Here is a 22,055-nt window from a genome sequence, read left to right as displayed (position 1 = left end):
AAATGGACCGCCGATGCATCGACTGCCACAGAATCGATCCTCCAGTAAGTGTAGACAAGCCCAGAGAGGACATCAAAGATTTCTGCCCCCGTGAAGACAGTTCTTCCACTTTCACACTTTTCCATATAGTACCATCCTCTGAGCTTTGGCACTGATGTGCTGCCATTGGTTAATCATCTATCAACTAAGTACTTCTGCTATCTTCAGGCTGTTGAAGGGGCTGAGGAGTTACCTCCGCTCAGAGCAGTAAAACTTACTAAGAGCTTGTCTATACCTGAAAGTTACCTGGGATTATGGCACAGTGTGATTTTAAAGTGCAACATCTGTTCCTGAATAACTCCACTCCTGAACAAGTGTGTCCACACATGGAGTTAATCAGGAACAATTACTCTGAATGGGAAACATGCTGAATTGAGAGGCTGTTCCCCCAAATCTTCTCCCTTTCCATCAACATGCCCTCTGTCTCCATGAAGTGGAACTAGGTTGACCATATGTCCTGTTTTGGCTGGGACAGTCCCTTTTTTAAGCCCTGTCCTGGCCTCCCGACTTCTTTGGCAAACGGGACAAATGCCCACTTTTGTCCAAAAAGTGGGCTGCAGAAGAACATGCCTGGGGGGGAGGGGAAGAGTAGCGACGTCAGCCCCAACCCCGTAGGGTGGGGGAGGCCTTGGGCCAGCCCCACATGGTGTCCCGTTTTCCCTTTGGTAAATATGATCACCTAGAACTCCTGCATAGTTCCTAGAAAAGAATAGTAAGAGCTAGGTAGCGGGTGGGGGTGGGGGGATAAAATATTAATGTACCTTCAACCTGCAGATTTTCTGCATTATTACTTCCCTGCACACTGCAGAGAGGAAATTTATGGTAGACCAATGTATCATCAGTTATATTTGAGATACGAACAGTGAAATGACCAAGTAAAGTAACTGACCTTATCTGCATTACTCTGGCCAAAAAAGTACCAGCAATACTATTATTACTACTACTATTTTGAACCTCCCATCTAAGGGCAACAAACAGCTTCAAATGAATGTATTAGTTAAGCCTCACAACACACTTGCGGAGCACTGTAACTAAGTACAGCAGTTTATAGAAAAGTAAATAGGCCCAGAGAAATTATGTAACTTGCCCAAATTCATTAAACTAAATGCATTTAATGATACAATCAGGTTAATTCAGCATTTATTAAAAAAAGACTTTTATATATAAAAAGTTCATAGAATCAATTACTTAAAATAATCTAACGGCATGTAACTTGTTAAGCTAATCATGTTGTACCTGAGCTAACCTTTTCACTATCACAAAACTCATCAGAGAATATGACTTGCATTTAAAATGAGCCACTAACGAAATCAACACAGTCATAATGTAAAATGAAGGAGAGAACAAAAACCTTTTCTAAAATAAGGTTAGATGCTAAAAAGACTTGAAAACTCAAAAGAAACAATATATACATTTTCTATAGATTTTTCTTTCCAGATACCTTGTAAATCTTACGATTTTATCTCAGAACTAATCTTGGATTTTTTTAACCCATCTACCTGGTCATCCATTTTATCCATATCAATGCCTTTTTGGTTTAAATATCAGAATGTCATGCCCTTTCTCAAACTCTGTGCATTCTTAGTGAGCTATTCTAAAACTCTGGTAGTCAGTACTTTTCCATCTCTTCTACTCTACCCAAGGTGTTTTCAGTAGTTGAAAGAAATGCCATTTCTGTATTGACCAGAAAAACAAAAGCACTGAATCAATGTTAGCTTAACTTGACCTCTGTGTAACTGCAAAGTCTAATGTAGTTACTTCTGTGTAGTAATGTAGATAAACCAAGTAAAATGCTTAACAAGGCAAAACAAAGGAAAGTGAAAAACAAGCTCTCCTTTTAAAGTATATTTATTAATATCAAATACTTCCCCCACTACCATTGGTTCCTTATCCTGCACTCTAGAGTTATAGTTAGGCAACCAGACCTCCTCCCCCATACTAAGAAGTCTTTTCAATATTCCTCTGTAAGGGCATTATGAATCTTCGAAGTTTTCTTCAAGGTAACAAACTAGGAAGCTTTTCTTTTGGGAAACTTTCATTTGTCAGGTGCCGTGCAAAATAAGGACTTGCACTACAAGATCTTCCAACTTATCTCTAAGTGAAAGTCACTTGTAAGCCTGAAGTGCTTTTGATGAAACTTTCAAGCAGATATTTCAAGACTGAAGCACTGAAGGGGAGGGGGAACATTGTTAATTCCAAAAATGGAAGAAGCGAAATCTAATTTAGGAAGCAGATAGATTTTTCCTTCCGACCCTTCCATTTTAGGAGTAAAAATTTGTTTATTAGCAAGTCTGTGTGCCAACTGTGTTGTCCAACAACCTTAAAATGAAATATTCTGACACACCCTCGGAAAAACATCTTACTGAGACTGCAAATTCCTGACCACAGTTTAACAAATATAGCGTTACGGCTCTTGTTACAAACATTGATTGGAAACTGTTTAACTGTATCACTTCCTATTGTACAAACTGTCTCTCTTCAGGGAATATGTATCAATCACACACAGGTATAGTGCACACCTACACATACAGAGATATATAAACACAATCTTAAAAAACAAAGCTCTCCCTCTTTTCTGGGGGAAATCTGCCTGCTAAGCTGAACCGGATGCCACTTCCAGTAGGAGTCATTCCAGGAAAATGTAGGCTGATTCTCAGGGATCAGTGGGCTCCGCAACAGTCTAACCAATGGTGGCTCAGCTCTGTAAGTGGTAGGCACATAAAAATGGGACTGGCAAGACTAACTGAATTGCTCCCTTCCAGTCCAAGCCAATTACAGTAATCACCGTCATGGCTTTTGTCAATTAAAAGCCAAAGTGGTTTTATGGCCTACCAAAGACTTCCTACATAAACAATCAGAGTAAAAATTAAAAGTTCTGAGAAGAACTGGAATACTACAACAATTATTCTACTTACTGTTCAATACGTGGGGACAGATACAGCTTGGGGAAAACCTGAGCAGCTTCTGTATCCTCAAAACTGACTGAAAGAAGAGCAACATCCTCTCCTGGATCTTCATTGACATCCTGAATACATGGAAAAAGCAGACAACATCAAACTTAAAGTCATCAGAACCTTACTAGTAAGGGGTGAAAGAGGGTCAAATACCCAGTGTGGGTAAAAGGAACATCATAAAGGTTGAAGGGACTCAAATTTCACAATTTAAAAAAATCTGTTTGTAAATTTCACTTAATTTTTTAAAAATATTTTGACAACAAATTCCACAGTGCTCGTTTTTCTTCAATGGATCAAAAGACAATCAATGATACTAGCCCAGCATTCACAAGCAACCCCTTACAGTAACACACCACCTTTTCAGCGTGTTGGAGCATAAACATTTCAGTAAAAAACAGATTTCATTTCTAAGATTCCAGGGACTGTTATAAACAACTGATGAAAATACCAAAAAAACTTCATATAATATCGTTGGGTCATTGAGTAATACACCCAGATGTTACATTTATAAACTTTCATTGAAGTATATAGACCTGATTCTCTGCTGTGTTCAGCTTCTGTTTGAGCTGAGGGTGGCAGGGATTCGGGAGGTGACATTAAGGTGTAGGTTATGGCTCCCTGATTCTCTGCCTCAGCCCTGGCCTCAGTGCAAATTAGAGTGTGCATTAATTTAAGGCTGCCCTTTCATAACCAATCTCTGAGGTGTCCCTCTCTCGTTTAGGCCCTATCTGCACATAACTTCCAACTGTGATTTTGTAACCAGTAAGTGGTAGTGACCTTAAATAGCCTCGCAGACATACACACAAAGTAGCATCAACAGTACACACAGCAATATGCTCTGGGATGCTCTATCACACCATAGTTGTGAGGAAGAAGGAACATCTATTAAACCTAATAAACAATGCTAATAACCCCATTAAACAATGCCAGGTGATTCAGCCCAACCTACCAAAACCACAGTGTGTTGACTGATTACAGGAAGATAATCATGTGCCAGCCCAGGCTTCTGGCAGGAGTGAAACACTACTGGCTGTCATGGATTCTAGCAGCATATTAACCATGTGGTATGCGCAGACCCAAACCATACCAGTGACTTGTTCCAAACACAGTTAAAAACTGTAGTGTAGCAGGGCCTTAGAACAGGCTGGCCATATTACATAAAACAATAAGAAAGACCTGACAGTGTTTTTTCAGATATTTCTCCACTCTGTGGCATAGTTCTGATCTACAATACAACAATAGTGATCACAGTCCACAAAACGTCCCCTGAGTACTCCATATGTTTTCATGGCTAGGGAAAATTTGAGACAATTAACATCTTTCACTCCTGAAGTCTAAGTGCAATATTAACTGTGTTGTCCCTATTAACTTGCTAAGTCACACTAATCAGACAAACAGAAGTGTTAAAACCGATTAAGCAGTAGAGTCTAATGACCAAAAGGATCTTGTTTTAATTGACAAGCATTTGTCATATGATGAAAGGTATAGAGTACGTTTACCATTTTCATATCCAGGGTATCTCCAAGACCACAAATTCTTTTATGCTGGAAACCCTTTTCAAACACCGTGCTCACATTAGCACTGAACACATGCTTTTTATTGGCTGCACAACAGCAAGGAAAAATTGAACAGTTAAAATCCCACATGAGTATTGTTAATGCTCAAATAGATCAAAAGTTCAACTCTCCACACATACACTCAATACAATGTGACAGTACATGTACAGTTTCTAGAATATACCATCTAGCTCTACCTTCTTTCCTTCAAGATCTCAGTGATCAAAAGGACTCCAAAAAGACAGAGATATAAAATAACATATATCAGGGAAACTAAACGAAAATTACCAAGAATTATTATGACCACTAATAACAGCATTTAATAGAGACTTTCTTGGTGGGAGAAATTTTAAAATATATACTCTTACATGAACACAGTGCCTTTGATATTTTAAGTTGCAACAAGTTGAAGATTGCAATACGGGTGGTAAACCCAGATGCCTAATTTTTCTCCCTCTACAAAAAATAATATACAATAGTAACAAGTTAATGGTGCAAGTACTTCTGCCAACATGGCATTGCATTGAATATGAATATAGCTACAGTTCAGTGCAAGTTTGTGGAAAGAAACTGACATTTGTCCACTACATTTCAGATTGTCATTTTTCAAATATACGGTATAAAAAAGGTCAATCAGTTACAGACACAATTTGCTTAATTCTCCAAAAAAGGTTTAAAAAGTACCATAATACAGTAACTGCTGCAGAGCTATTATGAAGCTGGCTGAACCGTAGCTCACCCTGGCCAACATAGGATGGCCACAGAGCTATCACAATACAAAGCCGCAAAAAGGTCATTTTTGTACAGATTGGCTGGACCTAGGTGCACATTTACTTTATGTCAGACTGTCAAACATTATTATAATTAAGTCCTTTTGTACATAACAACACACCGTTTATTTCTTTCGTACTGTACTTTGTTACTTTTATTTATGCAACAATCCGCTTGGTGGAACTGCATTCAACCTTAGTATGTCGGTTACAACTGCTGTTTATAAAACTAAATTGAAAACACATGTTGTACAGATAAACGATGGGGAAAAAATCTGCCTTTTAAATTAATGGACCTTTTTGAAGTGTCTGTGCCAGTCAAGATTTAACCCCTCAGAGCTACATCTTTCAGTCATCTCTACAGACCTGTTAATGATTAGATGACTTGATATTCAGTGTTTGTGTTGGGAAACAATTATCTTTTCACAGGACAAAGGCAGCTCCTTCACAGGGAACCCAAGAGTCAAAAGGCCAAGGATGTTTTTATGTTTCGTACCAAGCTATAACCATACGTTATTTCCCTGTCTGTCTACATTTTGTGCATGTGTTTTAGTCTCAAAGAACAGGCCAAATAGAACAAATACAACAGACCAAGGAAAATAACAAAGCAAAAGCACCTTTTTCTTATTATTTTTCATTTAGTTTCAGAAAGAATAATATTTCTAGAGAATGTACTTTTCTGTTACTGTATCTTCCTTAGTGTCATAAGCAAATTTTGTTTCTTCAGTATTTTTCCCATTTCCAGAATACAAAAAGAAAAAGGTACTCAAACTTAAATGGCAACAAATTCTGAATATTTAAAACCAAACAATCTTTTGCACAACATATAATTAACCATGGAACTTGCTGCCACGGGATGTTGTTAAAACAAGTAGCTCATACATTTCAGAACAGAATTAGACACTTGTATGAATTAAGAATGGAATTTTTATAATGAACAATAGCATCTGTAGTTACACTAGTCAGGCTAAAAATAATACTACTTAGCATTTATATAACGTCTTTCATCAGAAACTTTATAAAAGGTGGGTATTATTTATATTCGGTTTCCCATCTGTAAAATGGAGATAATAATCCTTCTATACATCACAAAAGCATTGTGTGATGTAATGACTGAATGTTTGCAAAACATTTTGAAATTCTTGGATAAAGCACGTGGTAGTAAGTAAAAATATCAGGGTCTCAGTAATACACAGTATCTTAAAGAGACATTTTAAGAAACTTGAAATCTAGCCCACGTAAAAAAAATATACAGATTTAAAACTAGTTCCAGGATGTCCCTCTAACAATTTGGGTGGCTTTTTTACAATTACACATTCCTACTTTAAAAAATGCTTTCTCTCCCCTGTTTCACTCACACAACAGAGAAAATGGACTGCACAGGAAGTCTGTGAAAATGACTGTAACAGTGCTGTCAAATGCACAAAGTAAAGAAACTAAAAGAAAAGGATGGATTTTCCTCTTGTCTCTTTCAATTAGTCACCTCCAGTGACTACTTATGACAACAGCAGGTAAAACATTTCAGATATAAATGCAATTTTTAAGTTTTTGACAAACTGGAAGAAAAGTCACAACTCTCAGCTGTCATTAACACTTGTACTCCCATGTCAGAACTTTAGTAAATAAGAATCAGGATGATAATCTAAATCCTGAAAACTACTAAAAGTCTCCAGGTTTTCTGAAAATACAAAACCAACAGAAAAGTTATGAAAAGTGTGGTTCTGAGACATTCAAAGAAATAAATGGTCTTTCCTTGGAAGCTTAAACAAGGGACACCAAGTAACATGGGAACCAAAAGAAACATATCATTGAGTTGTATTTCAATTTATATTAATTAGCACTATCTAAATGATCATGTGCTGGCTTTCATTCACAGCTAATGAAGCTGTCATTCACAAATACCCTTCAGTTTTACATTTTACTGGAACAGCTGCACCTCTTTCACAATAATTTATCCTTTTGTAAATGAATATGGATTGTGGTAAACTGTTAATACCAAAACCACATTTTATATTTTTAATTTAAAGGCATTGTTTTCCTGCGTCCTACCTATTGTAACTGAAAACTGGGAATTTACGGGAACTGAGGATTTATGATGAGTCAGATGGTAGATAGCTAGTCCAACCAAAACATCTGCTCTTCACAGTCACAACTTTATAATCCATTTCCTCTTGGGCCTGGAGCATAACCAAGTTGTAGATTAGGGCTCGTTTTCCTTAAAAATGCAGATTCTGGAAAATCAGGCATAACTCAGAAAAGGTAATCTAGAAGCTTTTTGTCTTGCTACCTTAGTTTGTAGTACACTTTCAAGAAGAGACATTTCTATAATTTGATTTCCAAAATATTCAATCTGTTTTCTTCAAAGCAGTTGTTTCTTTATAGCACTTACACTTCAATTATGTCAAGAGGCTACTTAATCAACCGCCTCCTTTTTGGTGTAACCGATCATTGTTATTATTAATATTTGTACTGCAATAGTGCCCACAGGTCCTATTCAGGATGGGAGCTCCGCTGTGCGAGGTGGTATAGAAACATATATTAAGACACATCTTGGACCCTGCTCTAAACAGCTTACAGTCAAAAAACAAGCATCATGGTGAAGATGTGGGGAGAGGGACATATTCGAACAGACACAATTTTAATGTATTTATATGCACATCATATTTTTGCTTCTTTTTTAACACACTTAAAGAACTAACTAAGAACAATGCCATGAAACTGAAAAAAGTAAATGGGCTGTTACCAGGAAATACTTCTTAACTGGGTGTTCTATCATATTATGGAATAAGCTCTCCAAAAGGAAACAGTGAAACCCCCTGTAACTTAAAAATGTTAACACTATACTTGACAAAGTATTGGCAAATATACTGTAGGGAACAAACCTGTGCTGGCCAGAGACTGGAGTTCTTTTCCATTTTTAATCTCTATGATTCTGTGAAAGGGGAGTAAAATTAAAGCAGATTAACAAACTGTTAGTCTGTGTCAGCAGGGTTCACATGAACAGTAAGACCCCAGCAGGCTAATGAGTGTTAGATTCTCACACCAGCTTGCTGTAAACTAAACGTTCATGTAGACAAGCCCTATGTTTAGTAGTTTAAAAAACAAAACACATAGTAGGGAAAGTAATAAGAAATCAGGAGAAGCAAATGCTCACTCTCAGTCTCCCCTGCTTCACTCTGGGGAGAAGACTTAATTATTCCAGAAAGTGCTTTCTTGTGCCTTCCAGGAAATCCATCAGGACTGATCAAGGAGTGCCCATTCTTTAAATAGCATAATTTATGAAAAGAGAGGCAGACACCTTGCTTGCACTACACTTAGTATTGAAATGTTACAAAAACAGCTCATATATCAAGCTAATACATTATGAAATCTTTACCAAAATACTAATCAGGATAAAGTTCTGAAACTACAAAAAATGCCTACACACTGCTTTAGGCGGCAAACACTTTGGTTAGCTGGCAGCTGTTTCTAATCTTCATCAAAAGTTATACAGATCTGAATTGTAGTGTCTGAAGAATATTTGCACAACTTGAATAGTTCATCTGTTGTAGAATATACTCAGTCTTCTTCATTAAAATGAATACAAAACTAACTTTAATAAACTTGCAAACTGAATATTTGGTGAGCGTGAGATAATTATTAGCAGCACTAAGGAGGATCCCTCTAGGCGTCCATAATCAACTATAAAGACACATAGGACATTACTCACGCATAAGCAAGGCACCAGTTATATGAGTTTTCTGAGAATTTTACATATAAATATACGGTGCCTGCCTACCATGAGCAACATTATGGGTCTGGTGTCTATCCAAGCAGTTTTCTTTTAGTGCATACATGGTAACTCACCACTACATTCCCTGTACAAGAGGGAAATGTCATCCAGTTAGACAAACAACTCTGTTTGGAAGAGCATAGAAAAAACAGCACATTGAAGAATAAATACATAAGATAATATTCTTGTCTATGGGAATACACATTAGACACCACAACTTCCAAGATGGTTTTGTCCACTTATGTGGCATTTACTTTGTACCTATGTCATAAAGAACACAAGCAACCTCAAAATATGGAGCAGTTTCTTTTAAAGAGTTAATTGAACACTGTGGGAAGCAAGAGCAGGATTATGGACTTGATAGACCAAAGGCTGTATGAGAAAAATGCTGGGATAGTCTCTCTAATGGATAAATATGGATGACTTTTAAGAACAGATAAAAAGTTTAGCTGGTTTTGCACTAAAATGTGTATAATTTGTAAGTGCAACAGCGTAACGGTTACAAAGGAGATTCACTATATTCTACTCTAAAACTGGAATTTTTAGGTCCTCACAAAGCCCTCTACCTATTGGATGTGCTTTAATGACACTGGGCCAAGGTGATTTGTTTGTTTTTAATACTAAGGACCTGATTCTGCAAGATGCTCAGCATCATCAACTTCAATTGAGTCAATGAGAGGCAAGCGCCTCAGCATATTGCAGAAAATGCTGAGCATCTCATATCATCAGGCTCCACATTAAGACTTCAACATAACGTTTACACAATGGAGAATATTTGTAGAGTGGATTACTATTTACAATCATCAAGAATTCACAATAAGGAGGAAATGTGACCAATTAGTTAGAGCACAGTAGAAGTAAAGACTGCTGGGTTCTGTTCCTGGTTTTCCCATTGATTTTCGATATGACTCCCAAGAAAGTATTTTAATTTCTCTGTGCCTCAGTTTGCCCCACTGTAAAATAGGGATATCTATCTTTCTCAAAGGGATATTAAAAGGCTTAACTAATCAGTGCCTGCAAGCTGATTATATAGGTGGAAAGCTTTATGAAAACGTTACCAAGTTGTTTTATTTCTACCTCTTTTTCAGGTGTTTTATCATCAGATCCAAAACAGCAGAGCACTATATAGTATCTCTATATGAAGAATGTCTTTTGCTTTCCTAGTTGGGAAAACACAAAGTTCTATGGTTTGGGAACAGATGCCAACAGCATCACATCTCTCATAAGGCTTCAAACAAGACAAACACAGGTCTCTCAGCCATCACTGGCAAATAATGGGGAAGATGAAAGACCTGGAGACTCCAAAGTTTAATAATTTTTCTGAAAATATTCTTCCTCCAGCATGTCTGCACTTATAACTATGAATCATTCCATTCACTCTCACCAAGCCACATTGCTTTGTGTGCCTACCTAAAATCCATTTTCTCTCTTGAAAACAGGAACACTAATACATTTTTAAAAAAAAATCAAGATTTAAGCAAATTTTTTTTAAGCATGACAGTTTGATGACAGGTTAAATCACAAGACCTATTGGTTTGGGATAGTCAAGATGACTTCAACAAGTTACACTGATTTCTTGATACTGAAAGACAAAAGGTAAGTAAGTATTTGTATGTGCTGATTCATAAATGTGTAAAATAACTCTTATTTTATTTCTGTTAATGTTTATGCCAATTATTGCATTGTAATCCAAACACTGAGCTACAAAATAACACTAACGATATCCATAATGGGCAGCACAGGAACTGTTGCCTTTCTGTACGATGCATCATGTAATCCTATAAATTGTGAACCATGTTAGTGGAAGTCAGGCAAACTCCCTCAGCTGATGCTGCCCCCTCCATCTCCACCTTTCTGTGTATCAACAATCAGCACCGCATACTTCTCCAGCTCAGTGTACAGCTAATCTGCTTTCATCATGATCTTGGTTTGAGACTGGGAAAGTAATGAAATTTGTAGAGATGTAAAGGATTTACATTTAATGAAAATTAAAAACATAAACATTCTTGGGAGCCTGAATGCGTCACTTTAGTCATTGATGATGGCCACATTCTGCCACCTTTACTCACATTGAAATCAATAGTGCTACCACCAGCGTAAGGAACTAGTCCGTGTGAACAACAGCATCAGAATCTGGAGTTGAGAGCACAAGACTGAAAACTTTAATGCTGCTTCATAAGCACACATCTAGGTCAAATGGTCTTTAAAATATTGCTCCATAGTAGTGAAATATGATTCTTTGAGTTAATTGCTTCTTGGTTTAAATATAAGGGTAAGCATCTTGTGTACCCTGAAAAGCATACATGTTTGCAGATGCAACGGGACTCATGATTGAAGATCTGTAAAACTGGATATTCAGACTGATGCTGCCAGTGTCCTCAATCAGAGATCAAATGGGACAGGGAGGGAGTGGAACTCTGTCCACTTGTATCAGCCCAATTCATGCCCTGTCCTAAGTATATTCATGAAACACTTGTTGAGACAGGGCACACATTTAATTTGTTCTCATGTACTTATGTTCATGCATGAATAAAAACAAATTTTTCTCTCACCTTTTTACAGCTTTTGGGGTAAATTTTTAATAAAACAAACATAAATTGATTGATAAAATAATAACAAAGAGGATTCCACGTATATATTCCCTGATAAGAGTGTTGCCTAGTACCCCTCCTGAAATGGTTCTGCTATACAATTATTAAACATTAGAGACAGCAAAGCAAAAACTAAAATGGGGTGAAGTCCAGGTTTCTGTGCTTATTTCTACATGTATGCTGTGAAGGAGGTTCAGCACAGGAAAACATTTTTAAATCAAACTAACTTTTAAACCATTCTTATTCCTCTCTGTAAACTTCTTTTATTACTTCCTGGTTCAGTGAAGATTATTCTGTGAAATCGTAAGTATCATAGATTACATGGGTCACACCAAGAACTCTAGTGTGGAGTTATAGTCTCAGATACCTTCAGTGAACCAGGAAGTACCAAGTTCTCACAGATGGAAAAAATGAATAATAAAAATGTCAGATAAAAACAAGCAAACAAATGTAGTTGTGTTCAAGGCTCTCTCCTCCAGCCTCATTAGTTATTGTTATCTTGATTTCAGTATCTAAAATATGTTAAAGGATATTGTTAAGATGGAAATATTATCCGGTAATATATTTACCAACCGAAGTAGTCGCTTTTCTTAAAGTACTCATAAAAGCTCTTTTTTTAAAATTATGTAAAATATACTTTCATAGGAAAAGTCCATAACACAGCTGATTATATGCTGTATTTGAAGCAGATTAATATGTACCTACATATTTTTATAACTGTTTTAAAGAAGGGCTCTATTATTATTATTATTCCTTTGTCCTTCTATTATGGCAGTGCCCAAAGACATAAAAAAGTTTGAGGCCCCGTTGTTCTAGACACTGTACAAACACAAAAAGCAGACACTATCTCCACCCCAAATAATTTATAATCTAAGAAAATAATGTGTTTTATATTTATATTTTGAGATTATTGATGACAAAATAGTACTTATTTTAGGTCAAAGGTAAGGATATTGGTACAGAGTCTCTGGACTCTCTGGTTAAGCACAGTCCTACGGTAGCAGAGGCAAAGGTGGCACTGCAATATCTTTGTGGCATTAGGATCCTGGGGCTGGCCAGAAACCAGATGGTTTTCTGGAGTAAATTAGAGCAGCCTGAAGTTTGCTTAAAATTATATCTAGTTGCCCTCCCATCCCTCCGCCCATCCATTCTAGCAGCCAAAGCACATCATATAAGCATGTGTACATACATATATTCTTATCTTACTGAACCCATCCTGCTCTGTTTTAACAGATCCTAAGTAATTTTCATATCTGGATAGAGTCAGAAGACGTACCTGCTCCAGTTCCACACTCACAATGACAAACACTGCATTGTGCACATAATTGCTAGAAAATACCTACATATTAAAGCATTTGGGTATTGAGATAGAGGCAAGGAAACTACTGCAGACGGACACTCCCTTTTCACAATATTCTGAGAGCTATTCCTGGGTTTCTGAGATACGTGCTTGCTCTGTTCTGCCACTTGCCCATCTCAGAGTACATTTACCCTTTGTACACACATCAGCCCAGGGTGTGGAGGAATTATGTGCACAACGCCCAGTAATGATAGGCTGAAAATGTACTCCAATCAACTATAATGTCAAAACTAACTTCCTGACTCTGAGGACTTGTCTACATGGGGACATTTATTGGCATAATTATAGCGGCATAACTCCCTATGTGGACACACTTACGCTGAAATATGAATGTCCACATAGGGCACTATACTGGTATAATTAAAAGATATAATTAGACCAATATAATTATGCCAGTAAATATCCCTGGGTAGACAAGCTCTGAGATTTGGTAGCATGCAGAACAATTTCCAAAAAGCTATGAGTGAGTTCAAGCTAACAAATCCCATAACTATGATTTACATCATTATTCAGTAATGATTTTGACAAAGAAACAAACAGAACTCTGACTAGATGGTTTGTAGAAGACAAATAAATCAGTGCATGACAAATGGAAAAGGACTAAACTGTAAGAAATATTATTTTTTTTATTTCTCAAGACAGTAAAGAAAAGACATTTTAAAACATCCAATAGAAATTCTACAGGTTTTATTTTTCACATTAATACCTGGTGTTTAACTATTATGTTACATCTTTTGGGATATAAAACAAGATTTAATTGTGTTAAATGATACAGTGTGGTAGACAAAGGGTACTAATCTGACACCTTCTCCCTGTCCCAAGCATTGGCTCTCTACTCTACTAAAGGTCTGTGGAGGAAGTCACACCACCAGCATAGTGCATGTTGTGTCTTCATATGGAGCAGAAGTGATGGTCAGTGTATGCCATCCAGTAAGGCGAATTTTAGGGTAACATTCTGAATTCACCACCTTACACTGGCTAGTGGAGGCATATCCCACCGTAGAAGGAATTTAGTAAAATTCCTTTGCAGTGGCCATCATCTTGAATTTTCATTTTTTAAGCAATGCAAGATAGAGGGCAGTGGAGCAGGAAGAGACCTGGAATTTGTTTTTTTAAACAAACATATGTTAGCAAAAAACTCAATTATATTGTAACAGATTATGATCCCATCTGGCGACACAGTGATGCCACAAAATCATGTCATAACCAGAAACCCAAGACGGAATTTGTTTCTTCTGATATTGGTGGGAATACATCATTCTTCAGTACTGATTGTTGATTCAAGAGGGGCACTATTTGTTTTTTAAATTCCTTGCCAATATTTGTACTCAGCTCTGGAAGAGTGGGAAATTCCTGGAGACCCAGTATGGTTGCAATTTTCAAACCCTGAAAGAACAAAAGCTATGAAACTGCTATGGACTAAGCTGCACCAAATGAAGCTGTTGAAACAGTTTGTTTTTTCCCTTCTTACACAAAAATAAAAACAGTTACTTACCCTTCAGTAACTGCAATTCTTCAAGGTGGTGTAGTCAGTGGGGATCCCATTGTAGGTGCACAAGCACTTCATGCTTGCAAGATTGGAATATTTTGAATAGCTGTGTCTGTTGGGGCCATGCATGTACCCTGTTGTGCCTCTTTATGGACCAGTGTGAGGGCATAAAGGGAGGAGCAGCCACAACTCTCCCTTAGTTCCCTTGCATTTCAAAGCCCACGTTAGCTGAGGACTCCAAAAGCGGGGATGGAGGGTGGGTCCTAGATCCACACTGACAACTTGAAGAACCATAGTGACTGTAGAGTAAGTAACCATGTCCCTACTGGTCCCTCAAGAAGGAGGGTGAAGGTGTAACAAGATAATGAAGATTAGAAAAAAGGACCAGCAAGCTGAGAACCTGTCTCAGATCTGGCTTTCTCCTAAGCAGAACAGACATTGACTATATATCTATCTGAGAGAGGATGAAGCAGTAAGAGGATGGATGGATGGATAGAATTTGAACCATAAGCAGCTTAGAATTCCAGTTTTTTTATTTCTATTCCAGTTTTTTTTCCTGATACCTAGCTATTACTCTGTTTTGTAATGTACATAAACCAGCAAAAAAGTCAGCCTGGACTTGAAGCTTTTGTACATTATTTTTTGGCTTCAGACATTGTGTATGTGTATTTTATCTCCAGTTAAAAGCCTATGAAATCAAAAGTGGAAATCCTTTGTACATGAGACCCCAAGGCATGGGAAGTGATTTTAAAATGGGCATGCAGGGGAGACAAGTTGCTCGTGACAAAGTGAGCAGAAAAGATGTGTTAAGAGTCAAGTTGGATAAAATCAGTTATGGCAGATATTTAAGAAGTCTGGAAAGTGCATGTGGATAAAGGATGAGAAAAAGAAGAAACAGAGGAGTCCGTTCACAGCTATTATGGTACTGATAGACATGGAGCTGTTCTTCAACTAAATGTCTATCAGGTTAGGCCTGTGTTTCCCAAACTAGGGATGCCACTTTGTTCAGGGAAAGCCCCTGGTGGGCCGGGCCAGTTTGTTTACCTGCCGCAGCCAAAGGTTCGGCTGATCGCGTCTCCCACTGGCCGCAGTTCGCCACTCCAGACCAATGGGGGCTGCAGGAAGCAGCGTGGGCCGAGGGATGTACCGGTCGCTGCTTCCCGCAGCCCCCATTGGCCTGGAGCAGCGAACCACGGCCAGTGGGAACCGTGGTCGGCGAACCTGTGGACACAGCAGGTAAACAAACTGGCCTGGCCTGCCAGGGGCTTTCCCTGAACAAGCGGAGTCCCAAGTTTGGAAAACACTGCGTTAGGCTTTATGCTATTAGACTGACAACATGTTAATGGTCACACTAATTAACAGCAATGAGTTAGGCTTTTTTAAATTTTAAACAGGTCCCTTGGTTGGACCTTTCTTTCTTTCTTTGCCCTTGAGTTTTTTTGGAAGCTATTATGGCTTTCTGTAGATTACTAATAAGGTGCTTTTCAAATCTGCATTTTAATTACCTAAGTTGTTCAAACAACTACTTTCTTTTTCTCTTTTTTTTTTGGTGTGGATCCCACTGTAGGTGATCATGCACCTCACGTGCGCAAGACTGGAGTCTTTTGAATAGCAGTGTCCACCAGGTTGCTCATGGGCCCTGTGTGTCTTTCTGCTCCCATGCGAGTGAATAAAATGCTGAGTGGCTACAACCTTTCCTCAGTTCCCTCTTATCACCTGTGTCAGCGAGACATAACCCAGCAGGTTTCTGACCAGCTACACTTGAGAGCTTCAAAACTTATATTTCATAAACAATTTCTGAAGAACTTCATCTTCTCCCCTTCTTCCAATTTAATATCTTCCCGCCCACATACACACAAAATTTCTTCTTTCTTCTACTTCTCTCTGGCAACCTTCCCATACAACTCCATGCACAGCAAGGTGAACTCATTGCGGATTCTAAGCTGCTTATGGTTCAAATTCTATCCATCCATCCATCCTATTACTGCTTCATCCTCTCTCAGATAGATATATAGTCAATGTCTGTTCTGCTTAGGAGAAAGCCAGATCTGAGACAGGTTCTCAGCTTGCTGGTCCTTTTTCCTAATCTTCATCATCTTGTTATACCTTCACCCTCCTTCCTGAGGGACCAGTAGGGACATGGTTACTTACTCTACAGTCACTATGGTTCTTCAAGTTGTCAGTGTGGATCTAGGACTCACCCTCCATCCCCGCTTTTGGAATCCTCAGCTAACGTGGGCTTTGAAATGCAAGGGAACTAAGGGAGAGTTGTGGCTGCTCCTTCCTTTATGCCCTCACACTGGTCCATAAAGAGGCACAACAGGGTACATGCATGGCCCCAACAGACACAGCTATTCAAAATATTCCAATCTTGCAAGCATGAAGTGCTTGTGCACCTACAATGGGATCCCCACTGACTACACCACCTTGAAGAATTGCAGTTACTGAAGGGTAAGTAACTGTTTTTATTTTTGTGTAAGAAGGGAAAAAACAAACTGTTTCAACAGCTTCATTTGGTGCAGCTTATGAGTGTCATAGATGTACAGTATATTTTCTCAGTGAGTGGGACCTATATCATGGGGGTTACAAGGCACTGAAAAATTTATTAAAATCTAAAGCAACGAAAACCTCACTCCCCCACTCCGTGTGTATTCTTATCTTTCAAGGTAAAGAATTCTCTGTCAACATCTTGAAACACACACACAAATTTTATAGTCTTATCATTGTTATCATTAACAATTTTTTACTCTTATTGTTATAGTAAATGTACGGGGGATTGTGAAAAGTTGTTACGTCAAATAAGGAGTCACCAGGCTGACGGGTTGAGATACACAGGTTAGGCAATAGCTGTGAAGCGTACCGTGTGTTTTAGCCACAACCCAGAACTAACCCTCCCCCCAATTAATTAACAATTAATAAATTTATCAATATTATTTGTTAAGTACTGACAGCGTGTTGGCATTGTTCAAGACTTAAGGAAGAAATGATCCTTTTCCTGAGGAGCTTATAACTGAAATAGAAATAGACCAGACACAACAACAGGATGAGAAACCCAGAGAATGACCTAATATAGGGCCCAATCTTACAAAGTACTAGCAATGAATGTGAAGACTTAATAAACAAAACTCAACAGCTAAGGGAGGAAATAGTTTGTGTACTTACTCCATATACACTATGTGAATTACAAGATTTTTAGGAGCTATAAATGACACACTATTCTTTATGTCATCATAACGGCACACTTACTGCAAGGAATTGACACTTATTCAAACAAACACACTACCTCCAATACATACTTTTCCTTTTCAGCTACACAGGCTGATGCCTCTATTTCTTCTGTAATGACCTTACAACAACATGACAGACCCATATGATCATGGGGTTTGATTACTCTAATTTCTGTAGAGGGCTTCTTGCAGTACATATTTGTTGCTTGCAGTTCATTCACAATGCAACAGTTCTTGTTTAAGTGACCAGGGTTATAGTGTACTGTATAGTGTACTGATCTGTGTTCTTTAATATAGGCTGCCTTTAAAGTTGCAAATTGACTAAATTGTCACTGTTTGCAAATTTATAATATGAATAAATGCTGAATTTTATGTGATTATGATTCAAAACCTGCAATCAGCAAGGGATTGCTCAATACTTAATGACAGGTTTCAGAGTAACAGCCGTGTTAGTCTGTATTCGCAAAAAGAAAAGGAGTACTTGTGGCACATTAGAGACTAACCAATTTATTTGAGCATAAGCTTTCGTGAGCTACAGCTCACTTTATCGGATGCATACTGTGGAAACTGCCACAGAGACGAGTCAGAGACGAGTCACTGTGATTCCACTCTAACACGGTGCTTTTTTACTTGTATGAAATCATAACACAGGGAAAGAAATCTTCAGCAAAATATCTGCAGCCTTAATTCATAAGTTACGAGGAGCTCCATAAAGTTATAGAAGTTAGAAATAGAAGTCCTGGGTAAAACTTCCCTTGCCAATGCATTGTTGTTCGCTACAGTGTATTCTTGAATGCTTAGTCTAGACTAGTTTTAAATGACTCAATAGATGCAGCTTCTACCACTTCCCTTGGGAACCAATTCCACAGCTGTATACATTTCAGAGTTAGAAGACATTTCATTACATTAATCTACATCTTCCTTTGTACAATCTTATACCATTGTATGCTCTTCAGATATATGCAGATGGTCATTTTGGGATTTTTAACCTTAGGTGTATGTATATATATATATATATATATATATATATATATATATATATATATATATATATATATATTTATGTGTAGATATATATATATGAATATTTTTTACAAATATAATTGATTAGTTACCAAATGACTAATTTCTATTTTATTCACATGTCAGGTTACTGAACCAAGTGGAACAACTCCTTTACTCCATTACTGCCTCATTTAAAACTCACCTAACAAGTGTTGCCAGGTTTTAACCCATATGGCAAAGCAACCAGAGGAGATAAAGTGTAAACTGTCTACACCACAGAATTGCCTTATATCATAACAGGCATTCCCCACTGGTTTTGAAATCTATACACATTCTCTCTACACTATAGTGTTTTTATTGGCTGGTTTCCAAGAGCAGCTGCTCCTGCCTTCACTCACATTTGGCACCAGAAGGACAAAATCACCTGTCTTTGACCCAGTCTTTTGCCAAATACTTAAACCCATCCTTTTAAAAACTGACTTTGCTTTTAATCATATTGTGGTCTATACGATAACCAGTATTAAGTGGAAATTCTCAAACAAGTTTCAGGAAATAATCTCTCTCCTGGTACCTGGGAAATATATTTTTTATCCTATTCTTTATATGGTATAGGTCAAGATGGACCAGAGCATGTTTGCCAATATCAAGTCTCTGATCTTGCCTCTTCTGCCTTTCTGGTGTCTCCCTTTTAGGGACTGTGACAGGGTGTATAAGCCCCGCACTAGAACTCAAGTTGTTAAAGAGCAACTCTGGGCACAGATGACCCTACCCAGCTGCACCTGCAGAGCATGCTCCAGATGGAGATGGAGTGTAAAAGGAACCCAGGCAGCTCAGAAGGGGGCTGACAAGGCTTGGAGAAGGACTTGCCCTGGACACTCATGAGGAGGGGTGCTGCAGAAGCCCTCTCTTGGAGAAGAGGCACATACCTGCTGGGCCCAGACAGACTGAAGGTGCAGTTCGTACCTTTTTCCATTACTTTTTCACAACAGACTGCAAAACCTGGACAATAGAGAGGGTGATATGAATTGGCACAGGGAGGGCAGCCTTAAGGCCAGGCCCTTGGTAACCCTTACAGGGCCCTAGGCCTGAGTCCTGTGGAGTTGGAAGGCCCAGGCTTCGCTACCAACCTCCTTCTGCATTAAGGCCCGACTCCCCCTAACCATCAGGCAATGCTTCCAATGCGAACTGACCATCACAGGGGCGACCTTTAACCTCTTTGTCTTATCCCCTATTTTGTCAAGGGCACAATTTGTTTGTGTTTGTGTCTAAAGGTGAAAGGCTCTATACTTATTTTTAGGGCTGTCAAGCGATTAAAAAAATTAATCCCGATTAATCGCGTGACTAATCGCACTGTTAAACAATAATAGAATACCATTTATTTAAATATTTTTGGGTGTTTTCTACATTTTCAAATATATTGATTTCAATTACAACACAGAATACTAGTGCCCACTTTATATTTATTTTTTATTACAAGTATTTGAACTGTAAAAAAAGAAACAGTATTTTTCAATTCACCTAATACAATCTCTTTATCGTGAAAGTTGAACTTATAAATGTAGAATTATGTTCAAAAAACTGCATTCAAAAATAAAACAATGTAAAATTTTAGAGCCTGCAAGTCCACTCGGACCTACTTCTTGTTCAGCCAATTGTTCAAACAAACAAGTTGATTAAATCATTCTCATGCCTCTTCTCTGAATCCTCTCCAATTTTTCAATACCCTTCTTGAATTGAGGACACCAGAACTGGACACTGTATTCTAGTAGCAGTTGCATATCTGGCATGTAAATACCTTGCAATGATGGCTACGAAAGTGCCATGCAAATGCCCATTGTCACCTTCTGGTGACATTATAAATAAGACGCGGGCAGCATTATCTCTTGTAAATGTAAACAAACTTGTTTGTCTGAGCGACTGGCTGAACAAGAAGTAGGACTGAGTGGACTTGTAGGCTCTGAAGTTTTACACTGTTTTGGTTTTGAGTGCAGTTATGTACCAAAAAAAAAAAAATCTACACTTGTAAGTTGCACTTTCACGATAAAGAGACTGCACTACAGTACTTGTATGAAGTGAATTGAAAAATACTATTTCTTTGGTTTAACATTTTTACAGTGCAAATATTTGTAATAAAAATCATATACACTTTGATTTCAATTACAACACAGAATACAATACATATGAAAATGTAGAAAAACATCCAAAATGTTTAATAAATTTCAATTGGTATTCTATTGTTTAACAGTGCGATTAAAACGGCAACTAATCGTGATTAATTTTTTTAATCGCGATTAATTTTTTTTTAGTTAATCACTTTTTTTTAGTTAACTGTGATGAATCGACAGCCCTATTTATTTTCCTTCTTCACACCTCTGCTAAAACTCTTCAGTCTCTTTTTATCCTCCTCCAACTGAATACTGGTCTCAATCGGCCACGCCTCTTCCAAATGGTTACTCTACGATGTTTCTTTGGCTTCCTTCTGCCAGCAACTTCAGCTGTTTGAGTCCATCCAGAAATGAAATCTGTTTGTAATTCACACACACCTATCCATACTAGTTCTCATTAAGAAATAGTGCACACATTTGACATCAGACTGCCTTAGAGCCATCCTATGTCCAAGTACGTGCTTCGTACTTCTATATATGCACCTTCTCTTGCTGGAACTTGCCAATGTCTAGACACTTCACTGTATTTTTCTCGTCAAGGTGTTTGTGTAGTCTATTTAGAAAACAGTTTGAAACACCTCGGCATTAATTAAGGGTAAATATTCTACCCACATAAAGAAATTTTTCCCTGAAGGTATTGTAGTATCTGGGTACCTGGGTTCCCATCTGTATCACACTGAAACTTTAACCCTAACAAAGTCAACATATTTCAGAGTAACAGCCGTGTTAGTCTGTATTCTCAAAAAGAAAAGGAGTACTTGTGGTACCTTAGAGACTAACCAATTTATTTGAGCATAAGCTTTCGTGAGCTACAGCTCACTTCATCGGATGCATCATTAGTAGAGCTATAATAATTGGTTTAGTGGCAACAATATTTTTGGTGCTGTACTGTATACAAAAATGAAGATAACCCCTTTCCTAAAAGTTTACTGTCTAAAAGACAGACACATAAAATATGCCTGGGAAATCCAAATGTGCTTTTTTTGAGAGGAGGAGAGGCGGTGTTTCTTTCTGTTTGTTTGTCTTTATAAATTCTCTTCTTGTGGGCCTCACAACAGACGTGGAATTTTACCAGAGAAGAAGCTGCCAGCAGAACATTTTCCATGAGAGCCTGCTTGACTCTGGAA

The 22,055-nt window shown here is 37.9% G+C and overlaps 1 protein-coding gene across 12 annotated transcripts in view; it reads right to left on the bottom strand.

Moving 5' to 3' along the window:
• BABAM2 (BRISC and BRCA1 A complex member 2) overlaps positions 1-22,055 on the bottom strand; it is a 318,227-nt gene that overhangs the window by 136,007 nt on the left and 160,165 nt on the right. For all 12 annotated transcript variants that reach the window (XR_006289773.1, XR_006289772.1, XM_043543522.1 and 9 more), the window contains one exon: positions 2,955-3,064. Coding sequence is in view for 10 of the 12 variants with exons in the window: in XM_043543522.1 (XP_043399457.1) it covers positions 2,955-3,064 (110 nt within the window). In the remaining 2 variants the exon portion in view is untranslated. The remainder of the gene's footprint in view (positions 1-2,954; positions 3,065-22,055) is intronic.

The sequence above is a fragment of the Chelonia mydas genome, chromosome 3, assembly GCF_015237465.2.
Source record: "Chelonia mydas isolate rCheMyd1 chromosome 3, rCheMyd1.pri.v2, whole genome shotgun sequence".
Classification (NCBI taxonomy): Eukaryota; Metazoa; Chordata; order Testudines; family Cheloniidae; genus Chelonia; species Chelonia mydas.
The sequence above is the reverse complement of the archived record's forward strand: the minus strand, read 5'-3'. Positions and strand labels throughout refer to the sequence as shown.